Raw genomic sequence first — 15,305 nt, 5'->3', positions numbered from 1 at the left:
TGATTGATGATTTTGTCTTTGACTATATGAAGTCTATATCATTTAGTTGCGGACCTGTTTGACCTTCTAATGATACTGCCTCTAATCTAGCTAATTTACCTCTCATCATTATTTTCCACAACGACTTTTTCAAAAAGATTTCAATAATTTCACCTTGTATCGAATTAATGTTATCAACTTTTCGCTTTTTTGAATTTGGTTCTTCCCCATCTTTTGCTTCTTCAGTGTTATTCAAAAAATCATTTATCCAACCTCTACTCATTTCACTACCATCAAGTACAGTTTTCAGTCTACTTATTGAAACCAAGAATGATATTGAAAATTCATTCACAATCAATGCATCCACATCTTTAAAAATTTGCTTTAGCTTCTGTGCAATTTTGCCTTCGAATTTAGCCGTTATGATGTTAAGTTTCCTGTTTATAATTAATCTTGAATGTTGTAAATTATTATCATTTTTAATTTGAATTACCAAATCTTTTGGAGTTTCATTTATATATGGTCTTGAATATTTTATAGATACTTCTCGTGATTTATCCAATGGTGAGATATTTAATATTCCTCTTTTTGCAATATCTTCTACATTCAAAATTATTTGATTATTTATAATCTTGTGACATATCATTTTTTGTTCAAGTTCTAAAAATCTATAATATCGAGCTTCTTTAAGTAAAAGATTTCGATGTTCTTCATTTTTTATAATAAGGGTATTTCCCTTTAAGAATTCCAATAAGTCTGCAAATAATTTAGGTGATCTATTGGTGACAATTGCCGGTCGTTGAGGTGGAGGTCTTAACATATTTTTCTTTTCAATAATCGCCAAATTATCAAACAACAATCTATCTGAATTAACTGTAAAATAATTTTGTGCATTTCCTTCATTAATCAATAATGATCTTGGAATTTTGAAACATTGTTCACCAATACTTGCAAATATGTCTTGTTCAGTCAAGACTTTTTTTAAATTTTTTAAACCAAAATAAAAAGCATCACTCCAAAGATGCATAAATTCATAATCATTAGTAATATTGATTGAATACCCTTGTAAATGATTATATATTTTTTCAAATATCTTGGGATCTCTATCAAAGAACAAAATTTTATCTTCATTTTCTGGATCATTGAAAAATTTTGTGAAATATGAAGGTGAATCGGAAGATAATGATAATCCACTCAATCTGAATAATTTATATCCCACTTGCATTGAGTAAACTTTTTCATGCGGTAACACAAGGGGAACGGACGGGTCATATTCTTCGAACGTCTGGATGGGCAATGAAGTTAAACTCATTCATACAATTGTATTGTTTTAGTTTGTCTTTTGTTTGTTTATGTTTAGTATGCAATATTGTGATTGAAAAATTGTGTTGCAAAAAATTCCCAATCAGTGAAAATTAAAGTTTCTCCACTAAATGATAAGAACAAATTGATTAATTTCAATAAGACCTTCAACAATATATGGCCAAAAGAGGAAGAACATTCAATGGATGCTGGACATGTAGATCAAGAAAAGTGAAATGTGATTTAACAAAACCTCAATGTATAAGGTGTGTCAAGCTGAAAAGAGAATGTTTAGGTTATGGTATAAGATTAGGTTGGTCATCACCAATTACTATTGGACCTGATTCAAAAATGACAAGTATTAAAACTGAAGATGGAGAATTAGAATCTTTTCAAAGAAGAAGTATCGAATTGATGAAATTTCCTGAACAAATGTATTATGCTACTTATTCTGAATTGAATGAAATATTGGATGAAATCGAAAATTCTGTCACTTTAAAAGGTAAAGCTCAAAAGGGACCGTTTAGGTGCTTTGACTTAGCAAATTCGAATAAAAGAAGGAAACTATCTGATACAGAAAAGGTGACGAAAATGGATCACGAGGAGTCTTCGTCAACTCCATCGAGACTTGAGACTCCAACGAACAACGATGATATTTTTTCAGAAACCAATAACTCATACGTTCATCAAGACTTGATAAACTTTGCCAAATTAACAATACTTGCAATTAAAGGTCCAGATTACAAATTTAACGATCAAAATATGCTACACATCTTGTACCCGAAATTTTATCCAAATACAGATTCAGATGATGATTGGGTTGCAAATGCTAAGATGGTTAACAACAAATTGTATACAAAAGCGAACTCAGAGTTGAAACTTCATCAATTATTAAAACATCTCATAAACAATTTTACAGTGGACTCAACAACATTGAATAGGGTTGGACTACCTGTTACTTATTTTGAGGTTTTGTTTATTTCATATATAAAACAAATTGTAAGTACATTTTTTTGTTGGGATTTCACTGAATGGAACGTTATAGACCTACAGGCTATGGATGAATTAAATGATCAACAAATTTTACATAGTATAAAACTATGTGTTATTTATTTGACATTAGGATTAAGTGCTTTTAAGCTCTCAAAAACTAAAGAATTAAAAAATTTGGATAATAATCAATCAATGGATGAATTTTTGAAGATTAGTATTGAGTTAAGAAAGTTGAGTATTAAACTTTTGAATTTTCATTTGGATGAATCTGATACAATATCAGAAAAAACTAGTCTCAACAGTGCAATGATCGACAATAATTACGATACACTACTTTTGACTGCATTGATTTTACAAATTGAATTAGATGGGATGTTTTCTGTTTTTGAAAATCTTGATTTGATTTATGCAATTGGCGATTTTGTAATTAAGAATAAATTAATCAATTCAACTAGGCTCACTACAATAAACAAATTTTTAATCAACATTTTTAAGATTAAGTATTTTATCTACGAGAGTACTCAAGCTATCAACGTGTTCAACTACCAAATAGATGAAAATCAAAAGGATTATAGCGATTTGAAAGATGATTATAATTTGATAAATGGATCTCAATCTGAGGACGAGAATGATGATGAGGAGGAGGAAGAAGAAGAGGAGGAAGAAGAAGATAATGAAGAAACAGAAGACGAAGAAGTAGAAGTAGTCAGAGAGAAAGAAATCGAACAGAAGAATGGTGCTACTCCTTACACCAATTCAACACCAAGTTACAACTTCAACTCAAAATTTAAGCCGACTATAGAAAATTTAGTATCAACAGAAGACGCATACGTTCCAACAGACTATACGATCAATTTCAATAAAAATCAAAAATATAATGCAGCTTACGAGCTTACCAGCGAAAATACTACTGTTACGCCTAATTCAAAATTTTCGCCTCAAGTGAATACAATTTTTACGGCCAAGCTTGACATTGATTTAATATACTTGATGTTTGGTATACCACAAGACTTATTGAATCTATTCCATGAAACTATTCATCTAGCGAATCATAAAAACATATTCAACTTAAAGAAACAGTTTCCTAGAAATTTTCCAAAATTATGTACTGACTTGGAAGATAAATTAATAAACTGGAATTATACCAAACTGAATTGGAAATTAGATCCTACCGATATGTTTCAAAATTTTTTGATTAATTACATCTCATCCTTTCATCAAGCTGTTATTATATTTCACAATAAATTGATGAAGAAGTCGTTCGATACTGCTCAACATCAACTAGTTATAGAGAGAAGCTTAAACTACTTAATAAAAGCAATGCATGGTGCTAAAATGCTCAATTTAAATTTTCAGCCAATGTTTTGGAATTTATTAATTTGTGGGTCAGTAGCTATTGATCACAACCTACAAGACAAAATAAAATTTATTTGGTCAAGTGAATTTTATACAAAGCAATCAAACTATTGGAGATCTAAACAGATCCTATATGAAATATGGCAAAGAAGAAATAACAATGAATACGAAGAAAATGATTTAGGATTTATGAATATGATTAGAGAATGGGATATATTTTTGAGTCTAGGTTGAAATTGATGACAAATCTTGATTCTAATACCGGTTTTAGATCTTACATGAATATTGTTACGTATATGTATAATCGAACAGGGCTTAGAAAAATGTGTTTAATTAGTATTCACTAATATTATAAGCATATTCAACAAAGTCATAAATTCAAGCAACTAAAGATTTATCAATTGCCACTACCATTTAAAATCCTTGTGTTTCGGAAGAAGTCTACAACGGAATAAATAAAAATATTGGCTCTTAACACAAAGCAACAGAAAACCCGGGGAAAAAAAGATTTACGAGCATAAACACATCAATCAATCATTTTTATTATATAATGCTTTGTATGGGAATTATTCAAAAAGATGGATAAGAGCTCAAGAAATAATATTATATAAACAAATTTAATTTCGAAGTGAACTTTATTCCTCAACGTCGAGTTAATGGAATTTAAGTTTATTATTTAGTAATCAATGGATGGAACAATCATAAGAATAGTCCTCTGAAATAATCAGTTATTTACATAACAATTTATATACATGAGCTTAAACTTGACCGTAGAACCATTTCTTTAAACTCTCTCAAAACCAAGTCAATTTAATATGTAGATGAACATGTGGAAAGATCGATTTTACGAACCCTTTCTATGTATATTTTAAACATTGCATAAAAATAATTTTAGTTTTCATGGATTAATTATAAACTTAAACAATAGAGAAAGAAAAAAATATAATAAACTGAAATTATTTTACCTAAAAAACTAATATTAATAGGATTTTCATAAATACTTTTAAATTTGAGACCCAAGTTTTCAATAATAAACTAAGATCATATATCAAAAACATAATACGGTTAAATAAACCTACTCCCTAGATCTCATAGTGTGAAAAGGAATAATGATGACTTCTGCATCAACAAGTAAACAGATACCTTCCATAAGTGACATTTTAGCTGATACTGGTCAATCAAATAGGAAAAGCAATATCACAAACAATAATATAAGTCATAACAATCCTAATATAAATCCAAATGCTCAAATATATCCCTCAAACAGCCAACAACAAGGTCCTTACCAAAATCAACATCAACAACATGCCCTACCACATTCATCAATGGGTTTACAAACACAACCTCACCCATCACTACTACATCAACAATCCCATATACAGCATCAGCATCAGCAACAAACTCAACCCGCACAATCTCAAAATTACCATCATGGTTACCAGCAGCATCAGCACAACACTCAAATCATGAGTAACAATGAACAAAACAATGGATCTAATTCTTCACCTACAGAAATTTCTTCAAAATCTAATGATCCACCACGAAAAAGATCAAAAATTTCAAGAGCTTGCGATGCATGTAGAAGAAAGAAAATAAAATGTAACGCAGAATTTTCAACTACATTGAACGAAGTGACTCAAATTTGTAATAATTGTCAAAAAAATTCAGAAGAATGTACATTTTCTAGAACCCCATTGAAAAGAGGTCCCTCTAAGGGGTATTCAAAAGACTCAGAGGAGAATGCCAATACGAATGAAGTTTCATATCCATGTTCATCACAACAAGCCAAAGACACCCCTCAAAATAATTTACCATTCCCACAAATAAGATCTACATCACATCTACAAACTCAGTCAATTCCATCTTCATCAACCATAAAGTTACCACCTTTGGTCGGGTATGCAGCGAAAAACCTTTCACCTGCAGTTCAAAAATTATCAATAGATTCGAATCCATCAAGTCCTCAAAATCCTCAATTCAACAACAATAATAATAACAACAGCAACAATAACAGTCCCCCAATTCAAGGTCCTTTCTGGAAAGTGCCTTACGAAATGCCGCAATCAACAAGTTCTCATCGTTCGTCAATAAGTAGTGTGACTAGCACAGGTCAATCCATGCACAATCATCGCAGAAGATCATCCTCCATAGACTCATTATCATCAACATCAACTGCTGGTATGAGAATCCCAACTATAAAAAACATTAATTCAAATGAATTTCTAAGCGATAGTGAATCAGAAGATTTTTATTCCATCAAATCACATAATTCCCAAAGACCACTGATAGTTAGAAACAATTCCCAATCAATATCTCCAAGAAACTCAGTAACTTCACTATCAAGTTTGAATGGTAGAATGAATAAGTCTCTTCTTTTACAAGCTCCTTCATCTCCTTTATCAACAGGAAATATAAGTGGTATTCCTACTCCCAAACCACCTCAATTACAATTTTTATCACCACATGGTATAACTCCTCAATTTACAACGTCACCATTAAATATGTTAAAAGCAGATTTGGAAAATTATGAAAAAAACTTTGCACCATCGTTTCCGATAATACCCATTACTTCAGAAGAATTGATTGCAATAATTCAAACTATTGGCGTTGAAGTACCTGCGGAACAATTAGTTGAAGTGTTTCATATGTGTTTGAGTGATTTATTAAATTTTAAAACAATTGATGAGTTTTCTACGATTTCCATGTTTTTTAAATTACAACAATTACAACAACACTCAAAGATTAATAAGAATTCATCATTCATGTATGCATTATCATTGGTGTTACTAAATTACAATTTATTACTAAAGGGAGGCTATTATTCGTTTGGCCTTGCTATGGGGAGTTCATTTTTGAACGAGTTAAATGCAATAGATCATGTTTTATTAAATAATGAACAAGACTTAAAATTTGCAAAACTTTATTATTACTTGGACTTTATTGATACTATTGCAAGCTTGAAAGCAGGTATTTCAAAGTCTGTGTCAGCAGGAAATTTATCTGAATTTGTTTCATTAAGTGAATATAAACTTCCAGAAGTGGAATTGTACTATGATCTTAAAAACTTGACTGATATTAAAAACAAAATCATTTTATCTTCACCTTCATCATTGACATCATACACAAACCAATCAAAAAATATTTTTGCAGTTCAGTTTTATACGCTCATCAATGAAAAGTATCAACTATTTAAAATCCTATTAAACCATCCAGAGCAACAACAAATAATTCAACTGGTTGAAAAGCTAGCACTGACGATATTAAATTTTGCAAATTATTTAAGTACATCAACAATGGAAGAAAGAAATTTAATATCACCAATTTTAAATATCGCAATAATTCAATTATTTTGGTTACTTAAATTTTGTAAAATAGTAATTGAAAATTTTACAATTTCAAAATCAAATGAATTACAAATTAAAAAGATTTTCCATGATTTATCAATTTCATTTAGCTTATTGAATTTAAATTTAACAAATTTACCAATTGTTGAATATGTGATTAAATCAATTAAACAATCTATAATTGATGATAATTTGAATTTTACAGTTCCTACTATTACTAAAGACGTAGGAAAGGATTGGATTAATACTAAAATTGTGCCTGTAATAAGGTCTGATCTATTGAGACAATGATGCTTTCTGGTCTTTAGTATCAATAATTTCATTGTATAATTTATGTATTTCATTTCTGCTATTTATTCTTATAAACTTAGTATTTTTGGTTAATAAAGGCTCAAGTTTGATTTATTGGTTAAACCAAGTAGAACACTAGATGAAATTGGGCTTATAAAGGCTTCAAAACGTCCTCCCTATTGTCTCACTGTAAGAGTTGTATATTATTTATCTAAAAAATCTAATACTTATTGTGGCTATTAAGTATTACTAAGTAGAATTTCTGAACCAAATAATAATTTTTTTTTCCTTTCACATTTTGTAAGTAATTTCAAATTTCGTCATCATCACAAACTTCAAACTCAATCAAACAAACAGTTCAAACGATGGGTGTAATAGAAATTGAAAATGAACAACAATTCACTGATCTAACTCAAAAAAATGATTCAAAATTAATAGCTTTATATTTTCATACACCATGGGCAGGACCATGTAAAACAATGAATCAAGTTTTTAAAACTTTATCAGAATCAAAATCAAATGATAAATCTATTTTGTTTCTTTCAATAAATGCTGATGAATTATCTGAAATAAGTGAAATATTTGATGTTAGTGCTGTTCCTTATTTTATATTAATACGTAATCAAACTATTTTAAAAGAATTATCGGGTGCTGATCCAAAAGAGTTTATAGCAGCATTAAATCAATTTTCAGAAAATAATACAACAACTAATAATACATCAAATGATACTAAACAGAGTACGGAGAAACAACAAAATGCAACAACTTCATCATCATCATCAACAATACCCTCAGAACCAATAGAAGAATCACCAGAAGCATTAAATGAAAGATTAACAAAATTAACAACAGCTGCACCAATAATGTTATTTATGAAAGGTTCACCATCAAGTCCACAATGTGGATTTTCAAGACAATTAGTTGCAATATTAAGAGAACATCAAGTTAGATTTGGATTTTTTGATATTTTAAAAGATGATTCTGTAAGACAAGGTTTAAAAAAATTTAGTGATTGGCCTACTTTTCCTCAATTATATATAAATGGAGAATTTCAAGGTGGTTTAGATATTATAAAAGAAAATATTGAAGAAGATGAATCATTTTTTGAAAATGCATTAGGAAATTAAATTAACAACAAGAATAAAAATAGTAAACGATGATAGTAAATTGTTTATTTATAATAGGTTATACTAGCTAAATATATGTTTTTATAATTTACCTTGTGAAATTAAAAAATCAAAATCAATATCAGATGCAAAATCATCATCAGAATCCAGTTCTTGTATTTGATCACTTAATTCATCCTCTTCATCATTTATATTTATTTTATTATCAATATCATTTTGAAATTGGTCATAATCATAATTCGTTATTGGTTGTTCATCAATTGTATTTTCATCAGCATAAACTTCTAAAAATTTCCCACCTAATCTATTGTATCTATATCGAGTTTTCCTAATTTTATTATATATTTGTGGTAAAAAATAACCATCTATCAAGTTTAAATCAACAAAGGAAACATTTGGAGTTATATATCTTCTATAAGAATTGATTTGTGTATGAGTTTTTCTAATATTCTTCAACATTTTAAAATGTCTTGGAAATTTCATTTTCAATTTAGAAGTACCTGTTATTGGACCTGCTTTGTCTAAATTTAGTCGAGTTGATCTCATACCAGTTTCTCCATATTGAATAATATCATTTGTACTTAAATCATTACAAATTTCTTCAGCTATTTTTATATCAAATTTGGAATCTTGATATATATGATAATTCTCCAACAACCCTAAATTTAATAAATTTGAATTCTTTTCAGGATATCTTTCTATTACTTGAATGATTGGATCAATATCCTCTTTAGAGGAATAAATGATCTTACCAATTGCATGAAAAATATTTATTGCATCTTCTCTTTTGTAATCTCCACCTGATTTATGAAATTTAACCCATAATTCTAAATTAAAAATAATTGATCGTATATCTCCAACTTTATACAAATCTTGTAAAAACTCATCAAATTTTGGATTATTCATCATTCTTCCTAATTCTTCGTTCTTTAAAACATTTGTCACAGTCTTTTTCAAAAATCTAACTGCAATTGAATTAAATTTTATAACTTCCACCCCAGGAGATGCTAAAAACTCTCTACCTAACAACGTATCAACAGTCATATTATTATCGATTGAATAACTAACTTTATCAAAATTATCTGATTCATATTCATATTCACTAACACATAGTACCAAAGGAGGAGTAATATCATTTGTAAAAATCCATTGATTTAACGCGTCTCTAAATTCAATTAATGTCTCATTATGATAAACATTTGGAAGTTCATCAATTAAAATAATTGAATCTTTTTTATATATACAATTTTGTAAAAATCTTCCAATTTTTTCTGATTCATCATATTCGATTATATTATCATTAAAAATATCTCCTTTATAAAATTCATTTGCTAATAGTCTAATGGATGTTGATTTACTTGAACCACATGGACCTGTTAAAATTAAAAGTTTTAATTCATGATTGATTAATTTTCTTAATGAATCCTTGACTTGTTTGAGTTTAGTTGGATTGATACATATTTCAGACACAGTTTTAGGTTGATATTTATCAAGCCATTGTTGTGGTGTTGTTGACTTTTTTGTTGGGGATGGAGGTACCAGAAACTTCACTTCTTCATCTTCGGATGATACATCGACTTCTTCAAATGATGATTCTATGATTTTACATCGTTTCCTTGGTGGTGCCATATGATGAATTAAAAAAGAAAAGGGTTTCAATAATTTGATTTTTTTTTTTTGTTTTGTTTTTTGATTTATCAACCAATCCTTTTTGTGACACTAAAAAGAAATAGTAGAAACTATAGTAACAGATCTTAAAACAAATCAACTTTATTTGACCATGATTTATATTTTTGATATAGTTGATCAACATTTATACTAACTGCATCTGGTATACAATGACAACTTTCAGTATTTTTTGCAACATCAAACCAAGTTGGAATAGCAAAATTTACAGATTCTGCTAAATTATAATCATAATTAAATCCAGCATGATAACCATAAGGATATGTAATTATAAATTCACCTTGTCTATGAATAGTATGATTTACTGCAATTCCTTTTTTCTTTAAAAATTGTGGTGAAACTAAAAAAGTTTTATGTCGAAGAAATTGTGAACAATTTTTATATTCATCAGTAAATAAATCTTTCATTACATTAAAAAATTTTTCATGTTGAGATTGAGGAATCAGATACCATTGCTTGGGGGCTCCAAAATGTAAATAATTTATCAGATAAAGATCTTGATCTTCTAAATGCCATGCAAATGTAGCTTTCCATACTCCAGCATATAAATATGCATGATTTACTCCTGGTAAATTTTCTTCCATTAAATCTAAAATATTTGGTAATTTTGCCACATTCCAACAATCTATATTATCAGTAAATAATGAACCTTCTGAATCTGCTCCATATATTGGTTCAGAATAAGTTAATGATTTCCAATAAGCTCTTTCTAATTCTTCACATCTTTCTTTTGTATATTCAGTATCATTTGATATCATTTCATCATGCAGTCTTTTTCTTTTCCTAGGTGGTTCATAATTTCTTGATAATTCTTTCCATTGTTTTAAATTATATTTTCTAGCTCTTTCAACATTTTGTTGTTGAAAAATTCCATGACCTGTATGATTTATTTGTTGAACTATAGGGTTTTTTATAAGAACTTTTGATAAATTTTCTTCTGTATAACAACTTGAAAGACTATTATTCCATTCTTTTGGTGGTATTACTCTTACTATACCAGATTCTAAACCATATTTATTTATTAATTGATTAAATTTATAAAAATCTTGAAATTGTTCCATCGTTGGTTTAAAAACTGGTACACCATTTTCTATAAATGATGGTTCTATAGATTCTTCGTGTATCAGCAGTGATCTTGTATGCATTTTGTGCTGTTGAGTTGTATTGAAGAAAAAGTAGTGATGTAACTTATAAATGATTAATTTTTCTACATGTTAATCTTTTTTTTTTTCCCCGTAAGTGGAATGTTTTTATTATCTAAGATTCTACATAGTTAATTTTTTTATAGAAAATATAAGCCGCATTTCGCAATTCAAAAGATTAAATTGAATTCCGCGCTTTATTATTTCATTAGCTGATGTGTATTGATATTTGGAACCCAATCAAACGTATGATTCAACAAAAAGAACTATCTTAGTTGAAGTCAAGTCTATTAATTATTCTGATACTATCATCAACTTCATTTCTTCGGATATTAGAGGTATTCAAGCCTATCGACAATAATAAGCTAAGTTCATGATCTATTCGTATGGATCATCGTGAAGTTGAGATAACTTCAAGTTTTACCTATCATACCAAGAAGTCACTGAGTATTTGCTATATATGTTTTGAGACAGGATACGGCTAGAGGAGAATCTGCTTGATTCAACATTAGGATTTAGATAAATCAAATGCGGTTAGATTTGCAATAAATCCCACTTCCGAATCAAAAAGTTTTAATCAACATGTACTTCAAACGTCACGAAATATTCATTTATTCTATGAATAAAAGTTACAAGGTAGTAAGCTTTGTTGGTGTCATTTGATTCTGGACTTTTGGGATTCATTTGCTGGCAGACATTTTTCAGAGTTTATGTAGCGTCCTTATTTGTTTGATTGTTAACTTCATATTTGCAGAGAAGTCTCTTTTTCCAGCAAAATTTTCGAAAAGTTAAATCAACAGTATATTTGGATGAGAATGTTTGCCAGAGTGAATCAAAAAAGTTTGTTTCTGATGTCATTAACAATATACACTATTCAAAAAGAGCATTATTTATAGAACAAGTGAATGTTGTGTAATGTTCAAAATACTTGTTGATTTAATTCGGAACTTTTGAAAAGACTTATTTTGTATAGATGATAAAGTAGCGTTATAAAGAAGGAGATTTTTTAAAAAATTCATGAAATTCATCACAAAACATTATATATTTCTAAGTTCTATCTATACAGAATTAAATAATAAAAAAAGATTGACATAACTAACAAATTAAAAGAATTAAAAAAAAGACTCAAAACCAATCAATGCAAATAAAACTCTTTATCTATAATCTGGAATATCCAAATGGAAAAATGGAGTATTTGTACCAGTAGCAGCATAATAAGGTTCATTAATATGATTTTCTAAATCTTTATAATCAGTAGCTATATCAACATAATTATTACTTGATGTTAAACCATCTTCATAAGTACCAAATCCAGCATTTAATAAACCTCTTCTAATCCAAGGACTCAAAATTCCTGAAAAATGAAATTCAACTTCACGATCAGCATAAGTATTTAAAGCTTTTCTTAAATCAACTAATGCTTGAATTGATGTTACATCAATTTGAGCTACAGTTGAAAAATCAAAATGAACAATTCTTAATATTGGTCTTGTATCTTCTTCATGAGATTCTTGTTTATTATATTTTCTTAAAAATGGTAAATTCCATTTTAATGGACCTGGATCATTCCAAGGTCTTGAACCAGTATCGGTATAACTATATGGTTTAGCTCTTTTAGTTATTGATTTAGCTTCATCTAAAACTTTATCAATTTGACGTGATGCATTTGGATAAGTAAATGATTCAACAGGTTTAAAAACTATTACACCTGGTGGTGGTGGAGTAACATTTAATTCTTTATTAATATTTTTATTATTTAATGGAACCCAACGAGTATGAAATCTAACATTTGAATGATTAGCAGTTAATGTATTAGTTGTTGGAATTTTTTTATCTTCAAAAGTATGTTTCTTTTTAGTATCTTCATTGGATGATCTTGATAAAACTTGATGAATTTCAATATTTGATGAATCTGAACTTGAATCTGAATCTTCATAAGTTATTGTATTTTCAATAATTGGATTTATAACTTCAGCAACTTGAACTTTACCTAAAAATAAACCATTTGGAATTGCAATTCTAAATAATAAAACAACAACTGAAGCAGCTATAGCAAAATAAATACCAGCTTCAATAGTAACAAAAACAGTTAAAATAACAGCAATTAAAAATATTCCACAATCAATTGGACTAATTTTCCAAAATGACCAAGTAACTTTATAGTTAGCAATTAAATCTGAAACAGCATGAATAATAACAGCACATAAAACAGCTTTTGGAATATAATAGAAACTTGAAGTTAAAGCATATAAAGCTAATAAAACAACAGCACCAGTGAAAATACCAGCTAATGGAGTTCTAACACCACATTTAGCTTTTAAAGCAGATCTTGAAAATGAACCAGTAGCAGGATAAGCATTGAAAAAAGTACCAATTAAATTAGTAACACCAATAGCAATAACTTCTTGATCTGGTACAACTTTATAATCATTAACTCTACCAAAAGATTTTGAAATAGCAATATGTTCTAATAATAAAATAACTGTTGAAACAGGAATTTCTGCAGCCATTGCACCAACAATACCATCTGGAATAGTCATTTTACCAACATGTCTTAAACCTCTTGGAACATCCCCAATAGTTGAAAATGGAGCTTTAAATTTACTTGAAGGACCATCAAATGATTTTTTTAAAGGATGAACAATACCCCAAGAAATAGCAGTTGCAACAATAATAACAATAGCATTTCTTAATTGTTGAATATAAAAGAAATACATTTTATATTTTGGCCATCTTTTTTGAGCATAATCAGTTGAAAATTTCCAAGCATATAATATGAATAAACAAACTAAACCAAATGCTGCATCAATAGTTGAATCTGGTAAATGTTTTAAAGTATTTATAATAACCATATAAGTACTATCTCTAGTATTAACTAATTTATTATAACCCATTAAACCAGGAACTTGACCTGAAATAATACTAAAAGCAGAACCAGTCATAAAACCCATAACTGCAGGAATTGAAATAAATTCTAAAATAAAACCTAATCTTAAAATACCAATACCAGCAGCGATACCACCACAAATTAATGATAAGAAGGTAGCAATTTCAGGTGCAGCGTATTGATCACCAAATTTATGTTGAACATGAGCAATAACTTTTGAAACTTGTAATGACATAACAGCAACAGGACCAATTGAAACATCTTTTGATGTAGCAAAAAATGAATAAATAAAAACACCAACAAATGAAGAGTATAAACCATATTGAGGTTCTAAACCAGCTAATTGAGCATATGACATAGATTGAGGTACTAAAACAACACCAACAGTTATACCTGCAACTAAATCTCCATAAAGCCATTTATAATTATAATGAGAAATCCATTTTAAAATTGGAAATAATGATATTAAATAATTTTTAATAAATTGTAAAGGATGTGCAAATACTTTTTCAAACCATTCTTTAACAGTTACTTCTTCTTCATCATAAGCTGGAACATATATTGAACCAGATTGATGATTTTGATGTGAAGAATTTTCTGGATGGAATTCATGTTGACTTTTTACATGTTCATCATCATATATATGTGGATAAACATTTGGAATATTTGATTTTGGTTCATCTTGTGATGTGATTGACTGTACTTTGTGAATAAAGTCAGACATGATAGTAGATGGTTTTAGTTATTTGAATGAAATGAATAAAAATTAATTATAATGCAAAAAGATGAAGATTTGGATCAATATATATGTAAGATATGAAACAATATAAGCTTTTAAATGAGATGCAGATGAATCAATAAATTTTATTGTTTTGATCCTTTTTTAGTCAAGTAATGCTATAATGTTAGATTATTATAATGCTCTTAGTGTCAGCCTTTCGTAATGTACTGATTGTTTTTTCTTTTTTAAATTTAACGCCTGTAACGTTTTTTGTTTAAATTGTGGTTTTGAAATTTAATTTAATTGGACTAATTATTGTTTGTTGAAAAATGTGTGGAACCTTTCTTTCTTTTTCTTTTTGAGTCTACTTTTTTTGCAACCTAATGAATTTTTTTATGTAATTTGCCTCAAGTAATGCAGTTCTATTCTTTTGTGAATACTTCAACTGTCTGATTGTTGATGCACTTTGTATTTAAG

The 15,305-nt window shown here is 28.5% G+C and overlaps 7 protein-coding genes across 7 annotated transcripts; 3 read left to right on the top strand and 4 right to left on the bottom strand. All coding sequences in view use genetic code 12, as the record gives it.

Moving 5' to 3' along the window:
* Positions 1-22: 22 nt before the first annotated feature.
* Positions 23-1,291, bottom strand: KGF55_001063 (uncharacterized protein; the record flags this gene model as incomplete). Its single annotated transcript, XM_051755599.1, has 1 exon — positions 23-1,291. The coding sequence occupies one exon, from the start codon at positions 1,289-1,291 to the stop codon at positions 23-25; it is 1,269 nt and encodes a 422-aa protein (XP_051616105.1).
* Positions 1,292-1,458: 167 nt separating this feature from the next.
* ARG83 (Arg83p) lies at positions 1,459-3,864 on the top strand (the record flags this gene model as incomplete). The annotated part of the gene is made up of 1 exon (XM_051755598.1): positions 1,459-3,864. The coding sequence occupies one exon, from the start codon at positions 1,459-1,461 to the stop codon at positions 3,862-3,864; it is 2,406 nt and encodes an 801-aa protein (XP_051616104.1).
* An 875-nt stretch (positions 3,865-4,739) lies between these two features.
* Positions 4,740-7,265, top strand: RGT1 (Rgt1p; the record flags this gene model as incomplete). The annotated part of the gene is made up of 1 exon (XM_051755597.1): positions 4,740-7,265. The coding sequence occupies one exon, from the start codon at positions 4,740-4,742 to the stop codon at positions 7,263-7,265; it is 2,526 nt and encodes an 841-aa protein (XP_051616103.1).
* Positions 7,266-7,630: 365 nt separating this feature from the next.
* Positions 7,631-8,392, top strand: GRX3 (monothiol glutaredoxin; the record flags this gene model as incomplete). The annotated part of the gene is made up of 1 exon (XM_051755596.1): positions 7,631-8,392. The coding sequence occupies one exon, from the start codon at positions 7,631-7,633 to the stop codon at positions 8,390-8,392; it is 762 nt and encodes a 253-aa protein (XP_051616102.1).
* An 81-nt stretch (positions 8,393-8,473) lies between these two features.
* KGF55_001059 (uncharacterized protein) lies at positions 8,474-10,021 on the bottom strand (the record flags this gene model as incomplete). Its single annotated transcript, XM_051755595.1, has 1 exon — positions 8,474-10,021. The coding sequence occupies one exon, from the start codon at positions 10,019-10,021 to the stop codon at positions 8,474-8,476; it is 1,548 nt and encodes a 515-aa protein (XP_051616101.1).
* Positions 10,022-10,146: 125 nt separating this feature from the next.
* On the bottom strand, positions 10,147-11,223 carry KGF55_001058 (lysine-specific demethylase family protein; the record flags this gene model as incomplete). The annotated part of the gene is made up of 1 exon (XM_051755594.1): positions 10,147-11,223. The coding sequence occupies one exon, from the start codon at positions 11,221-11,223 to the stop codon at positions 10,147-10,149; it is 1,077 nt and encodes a 358-aa protein (XP_051616100.1).
* Positions 11,224-12,374: 1,151 nt separating this feature from the next.
* Positions 12,375-14,831, bottom strand: SUL2 (sulfate permease; the record flags this gene model as incomplete). Its single annotated transcript, XM_051755593.1, has 1 exon — positions 12,375-14,831. The coding sequence occupies one exon, from the start codon at positions 14,829-14,831 to the stop codon at positions 12,375-12,377; it is 2,457 nt and encodes an 818-aa protein (XP_051616099.1).
* Positions 14,832-15,305: the final 474 nt, after the last annotated feature.

Source organism: Candida pseudojiufengensis (genome assembly GCF_024610245.1).
Source record: "Candida pseudojiufengensis strain CBS 10847 chromosome Unknown scaffold2, whole genome shotgun sequence".
Classification (NCBI taxonomy): Eukaryota; Fungi; Ascomycota; class Pichiomycetes; order Serinales; family Debaryomycetaceae; genus Lodderomyces; species Lodderomyces pseudojiufengensis.
The sequence above is the reverse complement of the archived record's forward strand: the minus strand, read 5'-3'. Positions and strand labels throughout refer to the sequence as shown.